The 22757-nt window shown below is 54.0% G+C and overlaps 1 protein-coding gene across 7 annotated transcripts in view; it reads right to left on the bottom strand.

Moving 5' to 3' along the window:
• SLC25A22 (solute carrier family 25 member 22) overlaps positions 1-22757 on the bottom strand; it is a 46637-nt gene that overhangs the window by 6544 nt on the left and 17336 nt on the right. For 6 of the 7 annotated variants that reach the window (XM_035552313.2, XM_035552314.2, XM_035552312.2 and 3 more), the window contains exons 2-5: positions 17634-17749; positions 13101-13226; positions 10452-10507; positions 6028-6118 (exon numbers count right to left, since the gene is read on the bottom strand). In XM_035552313.2, the coding sequence (XP_035408206.1) occupies positions 6028-6118; positions 10452-10507; positions 13101-13226; positions 17634-17653 (293 nt within the window). In that variant the 5' untranslated portion in view covers positions 17654-17749. Of the gene's footprint in view, positions 1-6027; positions 6119-10451; positions 10508-13100; positions 13227-15812; positions 15934-17633; positions 17750-22757 lie in introns of those variants that run through there. The other variant, XM_035552311.2, reaches the window with a different exon arrangement.

Here is a 22757-nt window from a genome sequence, read left to right as displayed (position 1 = left end):
ACAGAAGGCAGCCCGGCTCGGCTGAGCGCCATGGAGCTGCGCCAGCGCGACCCGGTGAAGGATTGGCGTGCGTGGGTGTATTTGAGAGAGATGCTAAACAGGTACATCAAAAGCAGCTAGAAAAAGGGCTTTCGGCTTTTCGTTTGCATCTCCTGGGAACCTGGGGAGAGTCCAGGAAAAAAACAGCAGACCAAGATAAGCAAATCTTTTGTCAGGAGGCTTAAAATTTACCGTACAAGGGTCAAACTTCCATCGCAAAACTTCACCAGTCTGCACGTAAAATGAGTTGGAAAAGAGTTCATTTCCGGATGACAATAGGGGTTTCAGCTTTAAGGCACCACGGGCCTTGTCCTCAGTGCCTTAGAAAGTGGCACGTCTCAGCCAACTTCAAAAGCCCCAACCCCAGCAAGGAATTGGTCCTACAAACGTAGAACCCATCTTTTATCCCAGCAAGAGGGTGCTAAATCTAACAAATTCAGGTTCAATATAAATTGAAGTTTCAGACTAGAGCTGAAAAATAAGACTAAGTCAAAAAGCAGAAACTAAAGATTTTTAGGGCTTTTCAAGAGGCATGCATCAGTCCAAAGCCAGTCTGAAAGCATCGGTATGTCGATATGAAAGGGCAGCAGACTAGGATTTTTTTCCAAAATTTCTGAAAAATCTTGCCTGTGTAGGAGTTGCCGGGGATGAGGGAGGGACCCAAACCAGCCACTGCGGGATGAGCATGACAAGCCCTCCAAAGGCAGGAAAAGCCTGACCCACGAAACACCCACAGCAGAGCCACACGTTTCCATCTGCTACCCAAGGGGTTACTGCCCCCAGCCTGTCTCCCTCCTCTCTCCCACTCCTCCTGCCAGCTCGAAAATGCCTTGGGGAAGCCAAGCGGAGCACTGCTGTGGGGCAGATCCACCCCAGCAACCGCTCCAGGTAAAACCACCAGATTAAATCTCGCGCTGGCAAACGCTCCTGCAGGTATGCTCCAACCTACCTCTGGCCGCAGCAGCTCCGTGCTGCATGTATGGACTAACCCAACAGGGAAGGGAGTGTGCTGCACCTGCTCGATCAGGTTTGCTCTGGCAGGAGATCCCCAAAGCGTTTGAATCCAATATGAATATGCGTGGAAGTGAAAGATGGGCAGAGCAATGCTTCTGGGCAAGCTGAGCGTGGGCACAGCCCTGTGTTTTGTCCCAGGACGGGCACCTGGGACTTCAACAAGGACAGTGCTCCTGTCGTGGGTGCCTGCTGTGATTAAACAACCCGTCTCCAGCTCCCTCCAGATTAACAGGGGAAGGTGCACTTACTTTCTGGCTGACCTTTGGTGACTACGATTTCAGTCCACTGTAACTCCCTGTGCCTCTGTGTCCTAAATAGAAGAGCATCCCCAAAATAGTTATCCCTGAATAGACACGGTAAGATTAGCAGCTCTTAACTTGCTCTTTCTCTTAAGGAAGGGCTGGATCTTCCCACCTGCAAGTCCCAGTGGGTTGGATGAGGGTTATCTGCATTAAAGAAGTGTCTGGACATCCAGAGGATAACTACAGGAGAGACTGCCTTGGCCCATGAGAGCGTGCAAGATGACACAGCAGCTCAGCAGCAGGACTAATGGCAGCATCCTTCCTCCTTCCTAAGTCAAAAGCCTCTCTCTGAAGTCTGTCTACGAAGTCTGTCTACGTGTATTTTGCAGCTTAAGCATCAGCCAGGCCATACAATGGCTGCTTATACAGATGCCACTGAAGAGATGGTCTGAGTATTTCAGGAGCACCTGAAAAAAGAGCATATGGAGGAAGGAGCCCTGGGGAGCTGTATCAGCCTCCAAGGGAACAGAGAACAAGTTCCAGTGTCCATATCTGCATGGGAGAGCAGGAAAAGAGCCTTGTCTCTTGTCTCTCTTGGCTATTTCTCTTCTCTAAGCAAAGCTAGAAAAGAAGAGGGACAGAAAGGAAGAAAAATTGCTGACATTGGCAAAGAAACGACGCAATTGTACCGGTCTTCCTAGGAACCTGAGCTGCTCTGTCAGCAGATTGCCAGCAGATTTGCTCCACAACAGCAAATAAAGTGAAGGTAAAGATTAAAGATGACAGGAGAGGTTAGGGAATACATAATAACACACCTTGAAGAGGAGCAGCAGGAAACTCATCCAGGAACACTGCAGAGTTTTTATGAGCAAGAAATCCCTTTTATAAGAAGACATGAGACACTTTTTACCACAGCCAAGGCAGAGTATTTAACCACGTGCCTTAGAAATGAGCAACAAAACCTGGCAAACACGTGGCAAACAACAGCTGTCTGGCACTCAACGCTTGGGAGATAAAACATGAAACCTTATAGGACACTTTAAAGGGACCGGTGTTTAGGCAGTGCTTAACACCCAAATTCAAAGGGGACAAAAAAAAACTATAGGCCACACTTGCACCTAGAAAAGAGTTTATGGGTCTCTCAATGTGGCCAGCTTCAGAAAGCAGAGAAAAAATCCTATCTGTTTCCTGAAGCCTAAAGGTAGGAGCTTCCCCCTCTCTCTCCATCCTGCCCTCCCCAGAGATAGGGAGCAGCCAGCACAGAGCACGACAGGAATGAGGCCCCATGAAGACTCTTCTGCGGGTCCCTCCTGCTTGTTGTCCTGCGAACTGCAGAGACCCTAAGGCCAAAATAATCACGAGAAGAGGCAACGTTAGCAAGGAAGGGGCTTTCCAGCGCTCACAAAACTCGTCCCAGCCTCCTTGGTCCGAAATGATGAGGACAGCATGGGAAGGCGAGCGCAGTAAGTTTTGCTTCCTCTGGAAACCAGAAGTGTTAGCAGCAGGCTGCCACACTGGCCTCAACATCAAAATAGAAACAGGAAAAGAAGCAGAAATTAAGTCCCCTAGCCTCTGAACACACATTTCTTGTACCAAAAGAAGTGGAAAAGCACTGGAAAAGCCCACCTGAGTTGATCCCAGGGTGGAGAGGCCTGCGGGAAAAGCCACCTCCAGGCTCGGGGAGACAGGTAACCAACAGGGGCAGGGGTCCTGCCTGCGGTCCTGCAGCCCCAATATCCCACCTCCTGAAGCATCCAAGAGCACGGCCAGAAAAAAAAAAAAAAGGAAGTCTAGCACAAACCTGCAGTGACGCATCCCCAAAATACTCGTTCAGCAATTCGCAGCCAGGAGCTTCCTACATCATGGGTGTTTTCCATCTGGCCTCTTGGAAACAGGCTTTGTGCCACTTTCTTCTTCTAGCAGTTTAAAAGCAGGTTCATTTCAACACAAAGTTTTTCAAAGGAAAAAAAAAAAAAAAGGCACGCTAACAGTTGCTGCATATCTTGAGGCTATTTTGAGTCATGCTGGATTTGCCACATTTTCTGCTGCCCACACGTGCTTCTTCCACTTGCACGTGGAAGACACACTCAGCAAATTTTAATCAGCACATACTGATAAAACGTGCACATTTTATCAGACACGGATCTGATAAACAACACATTTCAAGCAAGACAAGTGCTAGAAGCTTAGCAATGAAGGCATTCAACATCAGATAGATCTAGGAGACTTTTGCAGCTCTCTGAGTCAGAAAAGCCCCAGACAATCACATCCTTGAGGACGCTGGTCTAAGAGCACAGCATGCTGTGAATGTACAGCGGATAGCCTGCCTTGTGCAAAAAGGGCTTTGGTGAAGCTCAACCAAGATCTTGGTGGCCATGAAAAATCACTCACTGTGAAAAACCAGTCCTTACACCGAGCCGAACTCCCTCTGCTGTACTTTACACCACTTAACCATAATTATATACCTATAAATGAAGCCATATCCATCAATTGACACGCCAAGCAGCTTCGGTCTTCACCTCTCTACCCCCAGGCTATTTTGTTGCTCGTGCCTGGGCTTTGGTTCAGTTGTGAAATAGGTATCCCTGCCTTGAGGTGTGTTAGCAGGTATATAACCTACTTTACCCTGAGTAGGAGGAGAGGCGTTAGGATGCTAATCCTGCCCTGTCTTCTATCAAAACCAGCTAGGGAGGAGGGGACAGACGCATCTCAAGGGAGAAACCCGCTGACTGCAAAGAGGCTGCAAGAGCAAGGCAAACCCATGGCAGGCACGCAGTTTGGTGACCCAGGGAATTGTCCCCTTGCTGTCACTCCTACGTCATACGTGCTGCATATGGGAACAGATCCTGGGGACTGCCAGAGGCAAGGTGGCACACAGCCACCACAGCACGGCTGGGCACAAGCCCTCCAGCAGGTTACGTCTTCAATCCCCAGGCCTGGGATTTCCTCACGTGGAGCTAAAGGATCCCAAGACAAGCAGCTGCCTTGCAGCTTCTAGGGGCCCTTATGCTCCCTGGTAATGCCACGGCCTCTTCAGTCCACCTCTGCTCCCCGTGCACTAAGCAAGGTCACAGCATGCACCATACCTTCCACCTAGATCCCGGTTTCAGGGCCACAGCAGATGGCCTGTCTGAAGCCCTGTCCTCAGCTCCCTGTGGACGTGGCGCTGTCCTACTTACCCAAACACCAGCTCAAAGCCTGCCTAAGCACCGAGAGCCAGACACGCACACTCGTCTTGTAAGGAAGCCTTTCCCTTCCCTGGTGCAGGACCTTAACTGCCAGGCATGTCATTTTTTAAGGGCTGAAGCATCACAGCAGTGACTGTTTTTCCAGGATGCTGACTATGTCGTTGTTCTGGTTTCTTCCGCAGGCCAGTCTCTCGGTGCTGGCACAAGGTGTACAGAGCAGCTTGGCGCTCTCTTTCTCCCTGCACAACCTTTTTAAACTCTCATTTCACAAACGGTGGCAAAGAGCTAGCTGTGCTCCTGGCTGCGGCAGCACGTCAGGGCCCGCCGTGCTGTGTGCCGCAGGGATCAGACCCGGCACTTGGAAGCAGCAAGCAGCGAGGAGGACATCACCACCTCCCACCCTCTGTGCAGGGTACACGGGGATGCTATTTGAAGAGGCAGACAATCGCAAACAGCTGCGAGCCGGTGAGTCACGCAGACGTACAGCAAGTGCTACTTAAAAAGACTGCAGAACGAAAAGGGAGGTGCATGAACGGCCCAGATCCTCAACCCGTGTCAACCTGCAAGCTCCCCTGAAGTGGTCGAGCCCCTCTGACCTGCAGCAGTGGAGGTCGGCACGGCACGGCGCGGCACGGGAAGGTGTTAAACCAAGTGATTGTGGCAGAGCTCTGCGTTTGCAGGGAGGCTCTTCCCCATCCCTGCTGGGGTAAGTTAGGCTCATATCCCAGGCAGGCTGTTTTCTAACCCTGTCACTAAGGACTTGAGGCAGTGCCCTTGCTGGACCCTTCACTGGCTGTTGCTGGAGAGAGCTCTTGGCCTGAAGGGGGACACAAGTGTCCTCTGAATTGCAAGGGAAGTATCTTGGTGAAAACAGCGTTAAATATTCAGGTTCCAGCTCCTCTCAACTGCCCAACTAGCATCTTTTACTGGCATTTAATTCACAGGAACTAACCCCCACCCCACCCCACTCAAACTAAACAGATAATCTTACTCCTTCAGCATTTAGATGCTGATCAGCTGCTGGGCAACACTGCCAGTGAGTGCCCTTTGTCAAACTTGGGTTCATTCATCACCTCTTCTCACCTCCCTGAAATTATTTTCAAGCTACAAAAGGACAAGAGGGTGCTAAGTTGGGGGTCTACAGAATTTGGGTTGCCATCTGTTTAAGCTACAGTCACTGAAGAGCCAGAAAGAGCAGAACAGCGCCCAATGGGACGCTGAGGACAAGGGGCCTCCCAGCAGCTGTTTGAGCAGCCATCCCACCGGGTTCCTCTCAAACACTCTGCTTACAAACCCTGGATCTGTTAACCTTGACTAAGATCTAGGACTATCTTTAGAAGCTCGAATAAAAAGCAGTCATCCAGTGAAGTGCTTTTCACTTCCAGTTTTAGACATTACGTCCTTCGCTCAAACGCAATCGCTGGCTGAGCTGTTCAAGGTCAGCACATCACCCCGTTCCGCCTCTGCCCAGACACCTCAGGAGCCTTGTGCCGAGGGCTAGTGTCTTTTCAGTCGGATCCTAAGGGTCTGCACCCCCTGCTCACCCGTCTTTGGAGAGGTGATGCCGGAAGAAGTCGTTGGCTGCCAGCTTGATAGCCTTCTCTGGTGTCACTAGAGTCAGGTTCACCGCAGCTCCTAGGAGAGGAAGAAAGGAAAAGCCCATTAGAGAATGCAAATGAAGGGCTGAACAGTTAACTGGATCACTCAGGAATTTTTTAGCAGGAGCTGCAAAATACAAGGCCAGATGTGAGAGAGCTCCCAATGCACCAACGGGATTTAGCTGCACAAAACACCTCTGGAAATGAATAGGGCCCCTGCCTCCCAACACGCTGAAGTTTTGAAGAACCGTGACACGTCTCTACTCCGTCTGTAATGTGCTTTTTGTGATTTCCTTAGCTTCAGCACTACCCCCGCCATGCATCCTTTTCCCCCATCCAAGGATGCACTGCTATGAATTCAGAAGAATGGAGGATCAAGAAAGGAGCACAAGCCGGATTAAAACCTAGTCCCAACTCCTTTGCAAATACTTTGTGGTACTGGGAAGCACAACTCTCCCCTTCTAGCGTGTGCTGCTGCCTCGTTGCTGAAGGCCACTAGTTCTCTGCAGAGGCTCCAGCCAGCTCTGCACCGACCCTTGGGGTCTGATGATCCCATTTGCACACCACCACTGGGTGTCACGCTCAGAGCAGCTGCTCCGTGGGGCTGTTGAGCTTTTTGTCCACCCCGAGCCGAGCCCTGGTGTGCAGAGATTCCCCTCCGAGCACCACGGCTAGGCTGGGCTCGCTGGGGACCAGGGGCGCGCACGATCCTTCGCTCCCCCCACCCGCTGAACTCCCTTTTGTCAGAAGCACCAAGCAGCAAATCCCTGCATTGTGCTTGCCACAACGAACAGCTTGCACGGCCCGGCTGCCCGCTGGAGCCGGGCATTAGTGATACACAACAGCAGGGCATGCAGCGTGCAAGCTGCCCTGGGGGCAGCGGGCCGCCCGGCTAGTCCCGTCTGAGCACGTGGGGTTTTGCACCATCAGGTTAGTGCTCCAATACTCTCCTCCCTTTAAATCTTATGGCTCAAAAAGTCCTGCAGTGGACGACTACGATTTCCCTGCCCACGCTGAAGGACGCTGAGCTCCAGCCATTTTGGAAAGCGAGGGAGAGCTTTGCTCGGTACTTGCAGAAAGCCTAAACACAGGCTCAGGGGGACTTTTCCACGGGAGCATCACGCGGGCATCCTTGAACCCATCTCCTCTGCTCAGAGGACACATCTCCACCGTGTGGGAAGTCACAGCAAGAAAACGGCCGTGCCTGGGCCCTGCGACACAGTTCTCCCTCTCTGACAACCACAGCCAGCTTCTGCAGAAAATACAGAGCAATGCTGCGTGGCAGCAAGCAAAAAAGAAAATACAGAAAAGGCAGGGAAAAGTTAAATGAACCTGGGTTTTCTCCTCCGTCTCTGATATTATCAGCAAAGCTGCTTAGCAGAGAATGGATAATCCCTGCCCTCAATAATCCACAGCATCGTCGAGCCACTGGAGGAGGAGGAGAAATTAGATACTTCAGCTGTTGGCTGTCTGCTTTCCAAGGTGTTTTCTACCTCTTCAAAAAACCTCATAGCTCTTCAATTTAGCTATGCCAACAACTGCATGTTCCTAATTAAAAGCTAATCTTGGCCTATAGGCAACGCTGCGTGTACCTGAAGCAATGGCAGGCAACCAGAATGCGAAATAAATTGCAATCATTAAGAATAACATATTTTGCAAAGAAGTAGGGAAGCACCACAAAGGATGAAATCAGGTAGGTAGAGGTGAAAACAGTTAGGTGTTTGCCAGCAGAACCTGTAAGTGCCCTTTTCTCCCCGAGCCTCAGGTTTTGTTATTAACCACATTTTTCATGGAAGCCCTACAGAACAAGAGGGGGCTTGAGTCACTCTTCTGAGCCCCGGTGTAGGTGTAGGACTGATGCTCTTGTTTATGACCCCTAAATTGAGCTCATTCACAAACAGGGGAGGAGGGCACACCTCACCTTGCTGTACCACCTCATGGAAAAATACAGCTCGTGGTTCCTTGGGATAGAAAATGGAGGCAGCTCCGCACTGAGGACGTCAGAAGCAAAACAGAACTGAGCAAGACGGGGAGCGAACAGGCAGAACCAGGGCAATATAAAGATAATTACCCCAAATATCAATAGGATACGCCGAAGGCTGGAAAACTTAGCATGACCCTGGCAGTCCAGGGTAATTTTGGCAGGCAGTGTGTGAACGGGGGGGTGACACAGCAGATATTATTAGCAGAGGCCAGGGAAGGCTGACACACTACTGTAGCACTGTGCTATGAATATATTCAGCCAAGGTGCAGCTAAACACCACACGTCACCCGCAGCAAAGGGCATTTCCCAGCCTGGCCTGGGCCGGTGGCTCCTGCCAGCTAGGCTAAACAGCTGCTCTCAAAATAGCTGTGGGACTTGTCCTGTACACCAGACAATTTGCTGTGGGCTATTCCTACAGAGCAGGGAGCCCCTGCCCACACATACCCCATGAAGGTATCACACGGTGACCCGCAGAAGAGCAGCCTACAAGCTCAAACCTCGCTCCTGCCTGCGCCGAGAAGCTTTGCTTCGCAGGCACGAGAATGCAGGCATGTGGGAATGGCTGGCCCCGAGCAGCCCCTCTGTGCCCTTCGACCAAGGACAAGTGCCCTGCAGGGATGACCGACACGCTTGGCACTCTCCCGTGGGACGCAGCCGCTGCCACCCCAGCATGTTAACTCGCAGCCCCCCCAGCTTCGGCTGGCGGGCTGAAAGTAAGAGCTTGTGAGTCACAGAGCAACCTCTGCTGGGGCACGGGGACAGAAGGAAGGGGCAAGAAGCAGTCCCGCCGTCTGATTTCCATCTCCCACTGCCTGCAAGGCTGAGCCACCTCTTTACCTTCTTCCCACAAAAGCACTCGTGCTTTTCACGGATCTTGGATGTGTTTTACCTCCTCTGAGAGGGAGGGAAGGGCTCCTCATGTCAGCTCACTCCCCTTAGCATGCTGGCCGTGCAGAAATATCTATGAATTTCAGAAAGGAGCTGGAGCTATTCATAAAACCCTTATCCAAAGCCAGCTCCCCATTCAGTCGTCGGAGGCTCGAGCCACTCTCAGCTCTCCCAACAGGGCAGTACAAGGTTAGTGAGACATGGGCCAAGCCAACCGGCCTCGTAACAGCTCCTAAACAACAGGTGGGAAAAGCAAGTGCTATGCAAAACCCTCTGTCCTCTTTGAGATTTCTGCCTGGGAGCGAGACGCGGCCTGGAGATGCACATCCCTGCCCTTTACAGGACTGAGCGGTCTCTCCCAAAAGCCCTGACAACCCTACGATCTCCCCTGTAAGCTCCCAGGAATAACTTCTTCCTTCCGCTCCCCAGAAAGCAGCCTGCAGCTGGATTTTTGTGGCCAAAGCCAACGCAGGCTTCGTTCCTGGCTGGGAACCCAGGAGCAGCCCGCTTCTGGGAAAAGGCAAGCGGGAAGGCGCTGTGCTGGCACTCAGCACGGAGCTTGCCAGGGCTCCTCGGGGTTATTTGCCTCGTCGCCTGCCCCCAGGAGAGCTGCCCTAAAGCAGCCAATGCATCCCCAGCACCCAGCCCACTCCCCCGAAACGCCCACCAGCGAGTTGGGCAAGAGATGCTGCTGCCTCAGCAGCCAGTGCCACGTCCCACGTCCCATGTCGGGTGGCCACAGCGTCCGCATTTCCTCGGGAGCTGCAGAGGATCCGCTGACAGCAAGGCGTCAGCCCAAGCCAAGGAGCCAGGAGATTCACAGCAGGTTAGCACACAGGGGGAGAACAGCTGCAGACCGATCCGTCATGAGGCAGCGATCCGCCATGAGCCAACCTCTGATTTTTAGACAGCTCCAAAGGAATTTTTTCTGGGGGTAGTTTTTTGTCTGTTTGTTTGTTTTTTAACTGCAGAGTGTCTTAATACTCCAGCAAAGCCCCGAGGCATGCTTGAGCCAGCCAGGTTTGGACACAAGCTACCAACTAGATGGGACAGCAGGCCTGGCCATGTTGGTAGAGGGCTTTTACATAAATTCAATTACTAACCACAAGCTGCAGCACTTCAAAAAGTTTGCTAATATACCTCTGACAAAAGTTACTGTGCCCAAGGTGGGAAACGCACACCTACAGTCCTCGGACGAGGTCCAGCGGCTTCATGCAAACTGCTAGTAAAGAGGAACTTCAGAAAATGCAAGGTTTAACACCAAAACACGCATGGGGAGGACTCAATCCCTCAGCGGTGGCGAGCTGAGCAGACACCTGGTGTGGAGGAGTTTACTTGCAGAAACAGCTGCCAACAGCTGTGGCTACTGCTAGGTTATTGTGCTGCAAGCCAGAAAGTCCGGGCTTCTCCCTCATTTTCCTCCCACAGCAGAGCTTCCAGTGCAGAAGCCGTGCTGGGCTAGAGGAGCGAGGTGCCTGCCTCACTCAGCTTTTCTTACCTCTGTACATGCCGAAGTAGCCTTCCGAGCGTATTGTTTTAATGAGGCAGTCGGACCTGCAAACAGAACAGAGAGAGATAAACCACGGGAGCTCAAAGGCGGCTGGGAGCAGAGGCAACGGAACAAATCTCTCGGAGTGGTTTTCATTTCCAATCTGTCAGCAAAACCCCGAGCCGGGAAGGGACCGGCGTCAGGCGCTGAATGCCCCATTGTTCAGCCCCGAGCCCGACTTCAGCCCCTAATTCACCGGGGCTTTGAAACCCCCGTCTCACCCCGCACGCGCTGTCTGCTTTCTAGACATACAAAAGGGAAAAATGCCGCTGCGAGGGCTGTTTATCCAGGGTCCCCCGTGGCAAATGCACACGAGATGCCCTGACAATCAGATCCCCGTGCGCACGTTTTTCAATCCAGCTCGACAGAGGGAAGCAGAGAGGGGGCCCAGCCCGCCTACCGCTTGACTTACTCCATGAAATCTGACACAGGGCATACAAACACTGGGTGACCTGAGCGCTCAGCCATCCGTGACCTCCCACTCGGCTGAAAGCGCTGACTTTTAGCACGCTGACTCCCACGGCAGGCAGGCAGCGAGCGCTCGGGCTCTCGCCTGGGGAGAGAGCGGCAGGGCGCCGCGGAGGTCAGCTCCCAGGGGAAAGCCATCACCTTCTTTGCCTCCGCTGCGTTCCCTTTAACCTAAAAGCTCTGCAGGGTGTCGGAATTGCTTAAAGCCCTTTGAAAACACGCACGCTTGTCTAAGAAATCTAGGTCCTCCACGGCGGCATGAAAGCTGGGCTCTGGCTGAAGGTTGCTCTGGAGTCTCTGGGAAGGGTCAGGTGCTTGATGTGGCTGTAGCAGGATAGGTGTGCATGCATACATGCACGTGCGAATTATTCAGGAGCAAAAGGCTTTTTTAAGGAGTAATAAGGGAAATGTAGCTGATTAAAACGAGAATACGTTTTGAGAGACTTGGCAGCATAGGGAGGAAGATCCACATCCGCTCTGCAGTAATGCTGAGGTGGGAGAGAATGAAATACAGATTACTCTCCAGGGCTTTTTTGCCTGCTTTGGCCAAGATGGTTTCTAGGGTAACACATTATTTGCAAGGAGCCCATCCTGCAATGCTGCCAGCCGAGGCAGTGAGTTTCCCTGCTCTCCAATACCATACCCCCACATCCTTCGGGGCCCCGTCTGTCCCACTCCTGCAGATTGCACGCACCCGTCTCTTTCCTGGGGTAGCCCCCACGTCCATCCGCAGCCCCAGGACTCAGGGCACCTCTCGCCTGTAACCCACGGGGCTCTTCCAACGTGCTGCTGGAAGCAAGGCACTTTCCCCGAGCCAACGGTGCTGCTTTGAGCAAGCCGCGGCAGGGAGGGGAGCGGGAAGAGCTGCCTCCACACCACGCAACCTGCCGCGTGGCTGTAAGGCCTGAGCATCACTCCCAGCCCCCTGAGCTGCAGCAGGGACACGGAGCCAAGCCTTGCTCCCTTCCTCTCCCCTGGAGAAGGGAGCTAGGTGCCAGCTAAAAGTATGCGGGGCAATGTGTGGGGCAGCACAGCCGAAAGCTCAGCTCTCTCTGGCTCCTCAGAGCTGCTTCGAAGTGTCTTTGGCTCCTTCAAGGGAAGATTTATATAATTTATTTCATCAACCAATCCCACACTCCCCTGATGCTAAAGGTCTTTGGAGCTGAGCAGAACCAAACTCCTGCATAATTACAAGTCACCGGCTAGAGCAAGGAGGCCCAGAGACTACAATGGTCAACGCAGAGAGCTTTTCCTTCCTATTCCCACTCTGCTCCAAAATCTCCTGGGCAGGGAAGAGGAAAATAACCGGTGTGGAAGAGCAGGGAGCAAGTGGCACTCCTTCTGAACAAAATGGCAGGAGGATAGGACGCACATCTTCAGTCCCAGACCCCTCTCTCCCCTCAATGACACCATCAGTTTTTGAAAAGCGAGGCCTGCCTCTGGTTCCTGAGCTAAAGCAGCTTGTGCGAAGGGCAGCGCATGCTCCCACGGCAGACACACGGCCCTAAGCATCTCACAAACCACAGGGGAATTTGGAGGGCTGAATGCATTTGTGCCTTCTTTTCCTACAGCCTGCAGCATGATTTTTTGGACCCAAGACTGATGGGGTACTACAATATCCCATCACCCCAATACCCTCTACAACCCGTGAGCTTTCAGAAGGGCTGCATTGCGGTGCTCTAGACCAGGAATGGGTTACTCTTTCCTTTTCAAAGCTGACAGCAAAGGAAAGGATTGTTACCTCTAATGGGACAGTCACAGAAGTGGAAGAGAGCCAGAGATTCCCTCGTGCACCTGGCTGTGGCTCGGCAGAGAAGCGAACCAGGGTCCTTGCGCTTTGGTCCTGAGCCCCCCCTGCCCTTTTGGCCGGTGCTGACAAGCAGAGAACACACTGCTCCCAAGCGAGGGACACAAATAGACGTGCCCTCAGCAGAGATCTCACCTGCTGGGCTCAGCAGCCGGAATAACTGCTCTGTTTGTTCTAGCATAGCTTGCTTTGAGATGGTCCCCCGGCTTTCCTGGGGAAAGCCAAGTTCCTAGAAATGCTGAGCTCACCTGGCAGAGGTAACAAGGCGGAAGGATTCCCCACCAAAAGCCCCGGGGGCAGCTGCCCGTGGACGCAGTACTCACATGCTGGTGTACATCCGCTGGCCATTCTGCTGGTTCTGCAGGCGAGTTTTTGCCAGGTCAATGGGAAATACGCAGGTGACCCCGATCAGCCCAGCTATCCCTCCATTGATCAGCTTGGCAGGTAAACTGCGAGGGGACAAGACACAGAAGCAGATGTCTTAGTGCTGGGACAACGCCAGGGGAGGGAAAGAGGAAAGAACGTGGCTCTTCTGTGTGACCAGACAATTAACACTTCGCTGGGTGATGAGGCTGCTGACCTGAAACCCACGGAGCAAAAGCAAGGCAAAGCTGAGCCCTTGCTGTGCAGAAAGGAGGAGAGGAAGGGAGCCCGCAGCCCCAGGACAAACTGCTGCTCGGTGAAGTGGGAGCCAAACAGCTAAGCCACGCATCGCTAAGAGCAAGGAGAAACCCTGTCTCGCTGTTCCCCTAGCTTCCAGGCAAGACGAAGCATCCTCTAAGCTCTTCCTTTAAGCCACACGGGGGAACGGGACGGGACATCGCCAGGATCTGACCTGGTCCCTAGTCTCAGGGATGTCTGTCAAACCTCACAGTCACTGACGGGTGGGACAGGGAAGGAGAAGTGGTGCTCCCCAAATCCAGCCCTTCTCCTTGCCTCTTTCCCTGCCCAACGAGCTGCTGAGCCCCAAACCCCAGCGAGCTGTGCTGGGAGGCATCCAGAACTCATTCCTGGAAGAAGAAGGAGACGGGGTCCAGGTAGAGCCCTTACTTGGCTCAGGAGAACGCTGCCCAGGAGGAGAGCTGGGCCCTAGGCTATGGGCTGCACAGGCACAAGGTTAAAAACGGCATTCACGCCAGCCCTGAACCTCATGAAACCCAGGATTAGATCCAAGTGCCAGGGAGCCAGGAACTGAAAGTTCCCCAGGACCCAGGGGTTTTTGCTGCCTCCAGAGGAAGGGCAGAGTGCTGGCCGGTCCTCCGTGCAGACGGACTTCAGTTAGGGCCTGACGGCATCCGACCCGCAGGTTTACTGGCAAGTGACTTCCAGCCCTGCAATCAGATACACGTCTAACGAGAGGTTCGTGACACGTCAGCTGCTCTCGTTATATGGGAAAGAGCGCGGCAGAAGCGCAGCCAGCCGCGGATCCACGAGGCTGTTTCCAGACCCGCCGCCGGGAGGAAAAGACACCGGTGGCAGAGGCACTCGGCGGGCTGGCCCAGCACACCCCGCCGTGGAGACGTGAGCTCGTCCTTCTCAGGGACATCAAAACCCGGCTGGGTGCACGTGCTTCAAAGACGGGGGGCTTTTTCCACTCGCCTTCCTGTTCCCAGGGGGAATTCCTGGAATCTGCAGGCGGCACGGAGTGAGCAGCAGAGCAGCGCAACACAAGTTCCCAGCAAATTCAGTTACTCCAAACAGCCAGCCGGCACTTACATGCTCGATAAACCACTGTGCACAGAGACAAAGGAAGCCTGTCTGAGTCAGCTCCCTCCAATAAAGCAGGGGATATGGCTCCCTGGGCACAGGATGTGTCGGATATTAAACCCACGGCTGGCAGCAGCCCTGGATTGCAGCTGGGCGAGCGGAACGCATCGCACAACGCGATGACCTGCGAAATTCAGGGCGTGGAGACTCCGGGCTGCTCCGTGAGATCTCGCTGGGGGGAGCAGACAGAAGAGGGATGGGATAAGAGAAGTCTTGCCTGCAAGTGCTAAGCAGGAACTTGGCGCTCCAGGAAATTCCTTCCTGCTCTCTGGCAGCGAGAGCTCCTTCCTCCTCCCCACATGACGTGCACGCACAGCCCCGGGGCTGGCACAGCTGGAAGAAGAGGTGCCAAGGATGGGCAGGCAGACCCAGGCTCAGCCCACATCCAGAAGCAAGACGGTGCTGACTGAGATTAAATCAAGCACGGCGTGTTCGAAAGCCAGGCCCGAGTCAGTGCATGAGCTCAGCGCTGGGCCAGACTAAGATCTCACCAGCCTGAGACTCTGCCGCCTCAGGGACCTTTGCACCACGGCTAGAGGAGGGAATAGATGTGCCTGCAAACTCCTGTGCTCGTTTTGTCTCAGGACATGGGAAAATTTCAAGCAGTAAGCAAGCTTCACAGCGTTCTCCTCATCTAACCCCCGGTTACATTGAAAGGGGAGGTTACGGACCAAATAAAAGCGCAGCAGGATGGAAGCTCCATTGGACAGGAGGCTATTTCAAGAGAGGATCACATCAGCCTCCCCAAATTCAGCTCTGAATTTACTGCTGGCAGGTTACAAATGCTACCCATAACTCTTTCCAGCCTCAGTGCTGTCACCACTTCTCTAAGTGTCTCTGAGACACCCGGGGCAGGCAGATCCTTGCCTCTCTCAACCTGTTCCAACAGTGAAATCATCCCAGGGTTTACATCAGGTGGGAGCGAGGCACAGGCACATGGCCAACATCTTGCCTGCTGGCACACTGGGTGCAAAAGATTCACTGATTTCAGCGCAGACCCTAGCACAAAAGGGGGATAGTTTGATAAATCTGGGCAAGCCAAACACCTGGGGCAACACAGGCTGCAGGGCTGCACAGAGCTTCTCACCCTACCTGTGGACGAGAAATCCTTGCTCAAGCCTCCCGCTGCATCTGCACCCAGGCATGCAGGTTCCCCCGTGAGCACTGCAGAGGGAGACCGGTGCAGACAGCGTGTGGTGGTGTCTGGTGAAACCCTCACATAAAGTTACACGAGCACAACTGCGGAAATGCAGTGCCCTTGATCTCACCTTGCAGCGAAGTGCTGCTGTGGCTTTTGGTCTTTTGGTGTTAAGCTCATTTTGCTTTAGCATGACGACAGGATGGCAGACCTGTGTTGCAAGGGAGGAGGTGTTCGGTGTGTTATCCAAGCTTAGAAGGATGTCCTCAGCTTGGCTGGCTGTGCCTGCTACAGACTCATGGTCCCACAGACGGCAGGGATGTCCTGAGCAGGAAAAGGTAAAGGAATCGGGGCACAGAGAGGAACCTGAAACCAAGGATCAGACGGAGCTGGGCACCACAGCTGAAGCAAAAGCTTTTTCCTTTACGACTAAGTCACTCCATGTTTTACCTTGGTGCTCTCTGCTCTCTCCCAGGATGAGACTACCCCGTGCTCTCTCTCCTTTTTTATCTTCTACACAGCCCCTGCCTCTCACGGCCCACGTGCACAGTGCTTAGTGCAATGGAGCTAACACAGGCTGGCACGTGAATAACGCCACTCGCTCAGTTTTACACTAGAAGGGAGAGAGAAACATCCCAGTTCTCCCAGGGCTCCCCCTGAGCCCTTCTAACTAGCCCCTGTAGCCAGCAGGCTTCTGTTCACACTGCCAGGAGGCTATCGGGAGGCTGGAGGAGACCTTACAGGACATCTCCCCTTCCTTCAGAATGGCCAGGGACATCTGCTTTCGGTGCTCGGCTGAGGCTACCAGGGACATGCACCCGTCAGGCTTCCCGGAGGTGAATCTCAGCGTGCCCTTCATTGGCGTAAGAGAACGCCAAGTGCTCTCCAGATTGGGTAACTGATGGCAGGCAAATCTATGGCACATGAACACTGCAGTGCTGCCTCGTTATCAGTGCAGCTCAGGACTGCCTTCATTTGCAGGAGGAAGGTGGGCAGGAAGATATCCTAATCATGGCAAACCCTAAGAAGGGGCAGCCCTCTTTCCTTTAGCCTTCAGCTGTTAACAAATCCCGGTCCTCTGTCACCAGGTCTCATTCCCCCACTGATCCAGGCTACCTGCTTCCCTCCTGTCCTGACCTAATAACCTGGAAAGGCAAATATCAGAAAAAGGTGACAAAAGCAAACAAACAAACAAACAAAAAACCACAACAAAACGAGAGGAATCCCATGGCAGACAGGAGTCATTCATCCTGGACAACTTCACAAGCAGCAGAAAGTTCAACCCAGCTGTAGCACTGGCACAGATCTTAGTGAGCTAAGGGGACAGTGGTGTCTTTTGAGAAAACACATCCCAGTTCATCTCCAGACAGGACTCAGATCCAGCCTTTGCATATGCTGGGACCAACACTCTAAAGCTCCTGCTGTGCACTTAAGTGCCACCAATTATTGTTGGCACTTCATGTTCCTGCAGTCACTCAGGCGTTGAGTGGCTTTAGAAGAAGGGCACAAGGCTGCATCTACGCCCACCTTGTACTGACAAGCACTGGATCCGCAGCTGGTCAAGGAGCTGGCTTTGCTCCCTCGATGTCAGCAGCTGAAGTCAGCAGGTCAAGCTGACCTTTGGAAGAGGAAGCAAAAAGCAATGGACTCATGAAAGGTCAAAAGCAGAGGAGAGAAATAAAAAGCAGTGCGAAAAATAGCTTGAGAAAGCAGAGATGCGACAACATGGCAGACACAAACTAATGGATGGCTGAGGAGAAATAAGAGATGAAAGAAAAAAAAAGAAGGTAAGAAAGGAGCAGAGAAGAAGTCAAAGCCGTTTAAGGTCGGAAGAGACGCTCAGGTGTTTTTCTCCGACCTCCTGTATCACAAAAGGGATTGAGTTTGAAATACTTCAACAGAAAAATCCAAAGCACAGCCAACAACTTAACATTTTTTAAAAAAAAGTTACCTGATCTGTTTATCAGCCATTTAATTCCAACTTGATCTTGTTAAGAAATGGATTTGTTCCTTCAAACCGTTCTTTAATTTCTTTCTCAGTCACTTCTTTTCCAGTTTGGTTTCTTCCTGGGAAAGGAGAGAAAGACACCAAAGAGGCGAGGTTGAGAATGGGCACCGCTCTTCTTGAAGCTCGGGTCCTACTTGGCAGGGTGAGACAGGCTGAGGAAGAAGTGAGTTCAGAGAGCACCTCATCTCCTTTGAGAGAGGAGACTGAGCTGCTGACTGGGCTCCCGAGGGAGCCGTATAAAAATACATCTGCATATATATAAATATAGATGCACAACTGGAAGGAAGAGCTGCCAGGGTCGTCAGGCTCCAGCAGCACGTGAGGAAGGGCCGCAGCAAGGCAGTGCCCGAGCTCTGCCTGGCATCCAGGAGAGCGGGGCTCATTGCCTGCAAACACCAGGACCCCCGACCCCAGCCCTCTACAGGTCCACGCAGCCACCCCAAGAGGATCAAATGCCGCTGCGAGACCCCTTTGGCCCTTCCCTCCAGCACACAGACACATCGTTTCTAAAGGACAGAAGCAGAGGAAATATCTCTGCCCTTTGCCTCAGGATTGAAATTTGCCCCTTGATTGCAGACGATTTCCTAAGCCCCACAGGATTTCACTTTCAGCAAGGTGGCTTCCAGGCTGACCCTGCATCTGCTCTGGAGATGCAACCTGAGGGCAGGAGGCGCTCCTGAGGATAAAAGCTCACTGAAAGCCTAACCCCAGAGGCAGGGGGAAGATTATACACACGGTTCAGCACTGACCCGCACCACTCTCTGTTATGCCAAGTGTCACGGACGGGGCAGAGGGAGAGCACTTGCACTGCCCCACAATTTGGCGGTGTGGGACTAAAGCCGCCTTCGGCAGTCCCAAACCCAGCCAAAGCCACGAGCGACCAGCACACAGCTTGCTAAGGAAAGGGGCTCCTCTCCAAAACACTACACGCCAGCCTCACCCGCTACGTAACGTTACCTTCCTTCTCTTCCACGGTCCCTCTCCAGAGAGTTTACCTGATCCTGACTCATCTGAGGAAGCAGGGCTTAAAAATGTCCAGAGATGGGTGAAGTCTGCACTTCCCAAGTGAAAACCGCTTGCGTCTTTCTCTGTGTGCACTGTCACGTCTCCGAGAGCAACTTCCTTCAGGTTAGTTCAGTCTGATTCCCTATCGCTTTAACCAGAACGAGACCGAAATACAAAAACAAACACAGGGAGACCAGCTCCAGCTGAAAGCCTGTTATCCCGGCGTAAATAAGCCCTGAACCACGAAAGCTCGCTTGATAACATCTACACCCGCAACGGGATGTTTGTGCTTACCGAGGCAGCAGCTCCGACAAAACGTGCTGGGCGATCCCGACAGCCCGTGCCAGGCTCGGGTGCGCTCCTCCTCTGCTAGCAGACACCAGCACCCGAGAACCGTTCACCCGGCACCCGGCACAGCAGGGGCCTCAATGTCCGTGGCCAGGGGATTTTCACGCATTGAGAGATTTTAACGCACCGAAGTGGAAAGCTTGTCTGAGCTCTGTTTGTTTAAGCACAGCTCCAGCAAATGACCGCTTGCAAAACAAACCCAGTGGGACTGCAAACTCTACCTGAGCGCTTTCCTGTAGCCTACAGGATTCCCCGAGCCCTTTGAAGGGTGGTGCAGGATGAAGCCCTCGGTGCCCTGTCAAGGAAACTCCTGGGGGGAGCCAGAGCCCAGTCCTTCCCAGGGCAGGAAGATAACTACTGCAGCCCGACAGGAGCGAAAACATAGGCTGGGAGCAGAATGCTGCTGATCTTACGGGACAATTAAAAAAAGAAATCCAGGACAACGTCATGCTTTTATCCTAGGGAGGAAAGAGGCATGAGGAGCCTGGAGGATCTGGTACAGGCAGGCCGGGGAAATGAGAGCCATGAGAGGCCTGCCTTCGAGTGGGAGAGGCTGGGAAACCCGAGCGGAAGGGGGTCCTAAACTGTACGTGCCGTAATTACAGCAACGAGAGCTGCACAGACGATGAATTACGTGGCGGTAATTCCTTCCTAGAGTGCTGTTAGCACAGCTAGGCGTGGATTAATGCCCCATTACTCGCACACCACGACGTCCCTTCTCCATTTATTAAAATGATCAAGCAAATTAGTTTTAGAGTGACGTGCCCGGGGAAGCACCTCCGTGCCAGGCAGAGAAGCGCTGTGACAGCCGGCGCTGCCGTGCAGACAGCCCGGGAGCCCACTCAACCCCACCTCTCCCTTTCCCAGCTCCCAAAAACACAGCTCCAGAGTGGGATGGAGGAGCCAGACTGAGGGTACCACAACACAGACTTGGCCAGCTCTGGATGCATCCGGTCCTCGCAGCTTCTGCCGCTGGAGAAACGGCCCCGTTCTGCTCCCCGTCCTTGCTACGCACCCCACGCTCCTCCTGTAAGGTCTTCTCCAGGTGGCCAACTCTGCAGCCCTCAGGCCTGCTGCTGGGGCTGGACCCTGAACCTTTGTGTCTCCTTGCCTTATCACTCGAAGGAAAAGTGCTTACTCCGGTAAGCATCCCATAATTATATCGTAATTGTAGGATTTACAGCCCAGGCGGGGGCACAGACGGGCGGATCTTCCCCCTCTGCTTCTCCCTAGGCAGGTGGCAAGGGAAGCTGCAGTCGGCTGCTCTCTGCCTGGCCGAGATTTCAGGGGTCACAGAGGGGAGGGAGGAGGCAGAACAAGCAGGGAAGGACGCAGCACCTCTTCCACAGCACCTGCACGCAGCCACTCGAGTCACCTTCTCATGCCTCCCCCTAACAAGCACGGGATTAACATGCCGCAGAGCCCTTCTCCCCACATTTTTAGGCACAGCTGAAGACTTAAATCTGGGCTCTGATCAGTAACCTCGATCACCTGCAGCACCCACAAAGCTTGGATGGAAACAGAGGTGCCACCGCGCTGCCCCATGGCTGCGTGTCACCACCGCTGTGCCCGCAGCCCTGCCCCCTCTGTCCTGTCCTGCTCTCCCCCTGCCAGGCCGAGAAATGCTGATTTATCTGAGCGCACACAGGCTGCCGTTTGGACGGGAGACCTTCAGCCAACGCTATCTGGCGCTGCTGCTGAAAGAAGCAGCCCTGTCCTCTCCCAAGCATGTGTTCCCGTCCCCGCTCCCGTGCCAGCACAAACATTTGTGCAGGGCGGTCAGGCAGGGATGACAGCACTCGAGGCCAGCACATGCTGGAGCTGTCACTGAAAGCAAACACTTGAACTACAACCTTGACTTGAAAATAAACAGCAGAAGGGGAAAACAGGACTCCCTGCCACGCACTCCCATTTGTCTCGAGAGCAGACAAAACCCAGCGCCCCAGCCAGAAAAGCCACCAGCAAGGAACGGGGCTCAGAGGGTGAGAGGAGGCGTTCGTTGTGGAGAGAGGATACAGCAACGCGACTGATCGCTGTCGAGGGAGGAGGTAAAAAGCGATCGGCCACCAGCTCCTGGCAGCCCGGACACGCCGGATGCAGAGGCGTAAGGGAGAGGAAATGACAAGCTTCGGCCAGCTTCCAGCTGGGAGTTCCTCCCCACGATCCCAACGGGCTGAGACTCACCTTATCTTTACGGGACGCCTGCCAACCCTCAGCACTGTGGCACCGAAGCCTCAGGACCCCCCAGACGCTCTCCGCAGCAGCTGCCCGCTGGGGCGCATGCAAACCCTACCTGCGCAGCCGCCGGGCTCTGCGGGCGCTGGCTCTCCCACTCGGCGCTCCGCGACACACCGTGAGCTGCTGGGAGAGGAGAACCCCTCCGGGACCAGCACGCTGCTGTCCTTCACGCTGCAAATGCGTTCGGAGGCACGGACACCCTGCCGAGTTTTCCTAATGACCGAAGCAGAGGTGCCAGGGAAGATTTTAGGAATGCAAAATGACCCACGAATATGTTCCGAGAGAAGCCGCTTTCCAGGTGCGTGCCGGGCACAGAACACACCAGGGAGCCGGCACCGGGAAGTCTCACCCGTGGGGATGCTGCTGACTTGGCTCTTACCTGCCCACAGGCCCTCAAAAGCAGGGCTGGGCTGAATTTCCCCGCGGCCCCAAGCACGGCACCGGTCCTCGATAAAACACAGCAGCTCCCACGCCGCCGGCTGCTCCCTCACCACCACGGGCACGCGGCTCTCCGGCTGTGCAGCCCCTCCGTGCCGCGGACCGGCGCTGCAGATGCAAACTCACTCACCTCGCGGTCAGAAGGGAGCCCGCAGCCGGCTCTGTCCACGCCGAGCCCTCCGAGTGCCAAGCCCGGGGCAGGTCCCCCCTTGGCTCAGGTGAAAGCAGGCCAAAGTCCCCGCGGGGAGGTGCCGCGGGCCCGCCTGCCCCATTGGCTGCCCGCGCGGTGGAGGGGGCAGAAAGAACGAAAGAGCAGCAAACTCTGCCCCAATACCTGGCCTCCGTGCTCCCTGCAAGCTCACCCGTCGGTCTGGACAGCCTCACCATCCCCACGCTGCCCTCTTGGCGATAGAAATGCCTCAGGACACCTCCATCGTGCCGCAAAGAAATTGGCTAGTTTGCTGGAGATGCAGAACGGCCCTCAGGGTGAGGACACAGCAGAGGGGTTTGGCCTTGCAAACACAAGAAGAGGCAGTATAGATTAACCTGGATGTCCCCAGAGGGGAACCAGAACTCCTGATTAGCAGCAAAGGCTCCTGAACTCTCATTCCTGCTCTTTTGCTGACTTGCTCTTTGCCTTCAGACGGGATTTCCAGCCGCAGCCAGCAGGCTGAGGAACACCCTGTTCTCCAGACAACATTTCAGCTTAGGAAAAACAGGCCACGAACAAAAAGCGTTCAACGTCTCAGCAGAGGTGCCTCTGCCTGCTCATCCCCGCGTAGCTGCCCATGCTATCGTGGCAGGAGAGGAGCCACAGCAGGGGAAGAGGGGCAGAGTCACAGGGGGTGATCCTACAAACCCCTAGGACTACGGCCAGGTCCGATGCTCTGTCGTGGAGCGCAGGCTGGGATTTACAAAGCTAACCTTCTACATGACGGACAACGCTCCATGCATAAAGGCAAACTCTGTCAGCTCCCCGTGGCTTCTACAGGAGCGTGGACAAAGCAGCACAGGAGCCAGAGGGACACGAGCCCTTTC

The sequence above is a fragment of the Cygnus atratus genome, chromosome 5, assembly GCF_013377495.2.
Source record: "Cygnus atratus isolate AKBS03 ecotype Queensland, Australia chromosome 5, CAtr_DNAZoo_HiC_assembly, whole genome shotgun sequence".
NCBI lineage: Eukaryota > Metazoa > Chordata > Aves > Anseriformes > Anatidae > Cygnus > Cygnus atratus.
Note: the sequence above shows the minus strand (reverse complement) of the source record. Positions and strands in the feature narration are given on the sequence as shown.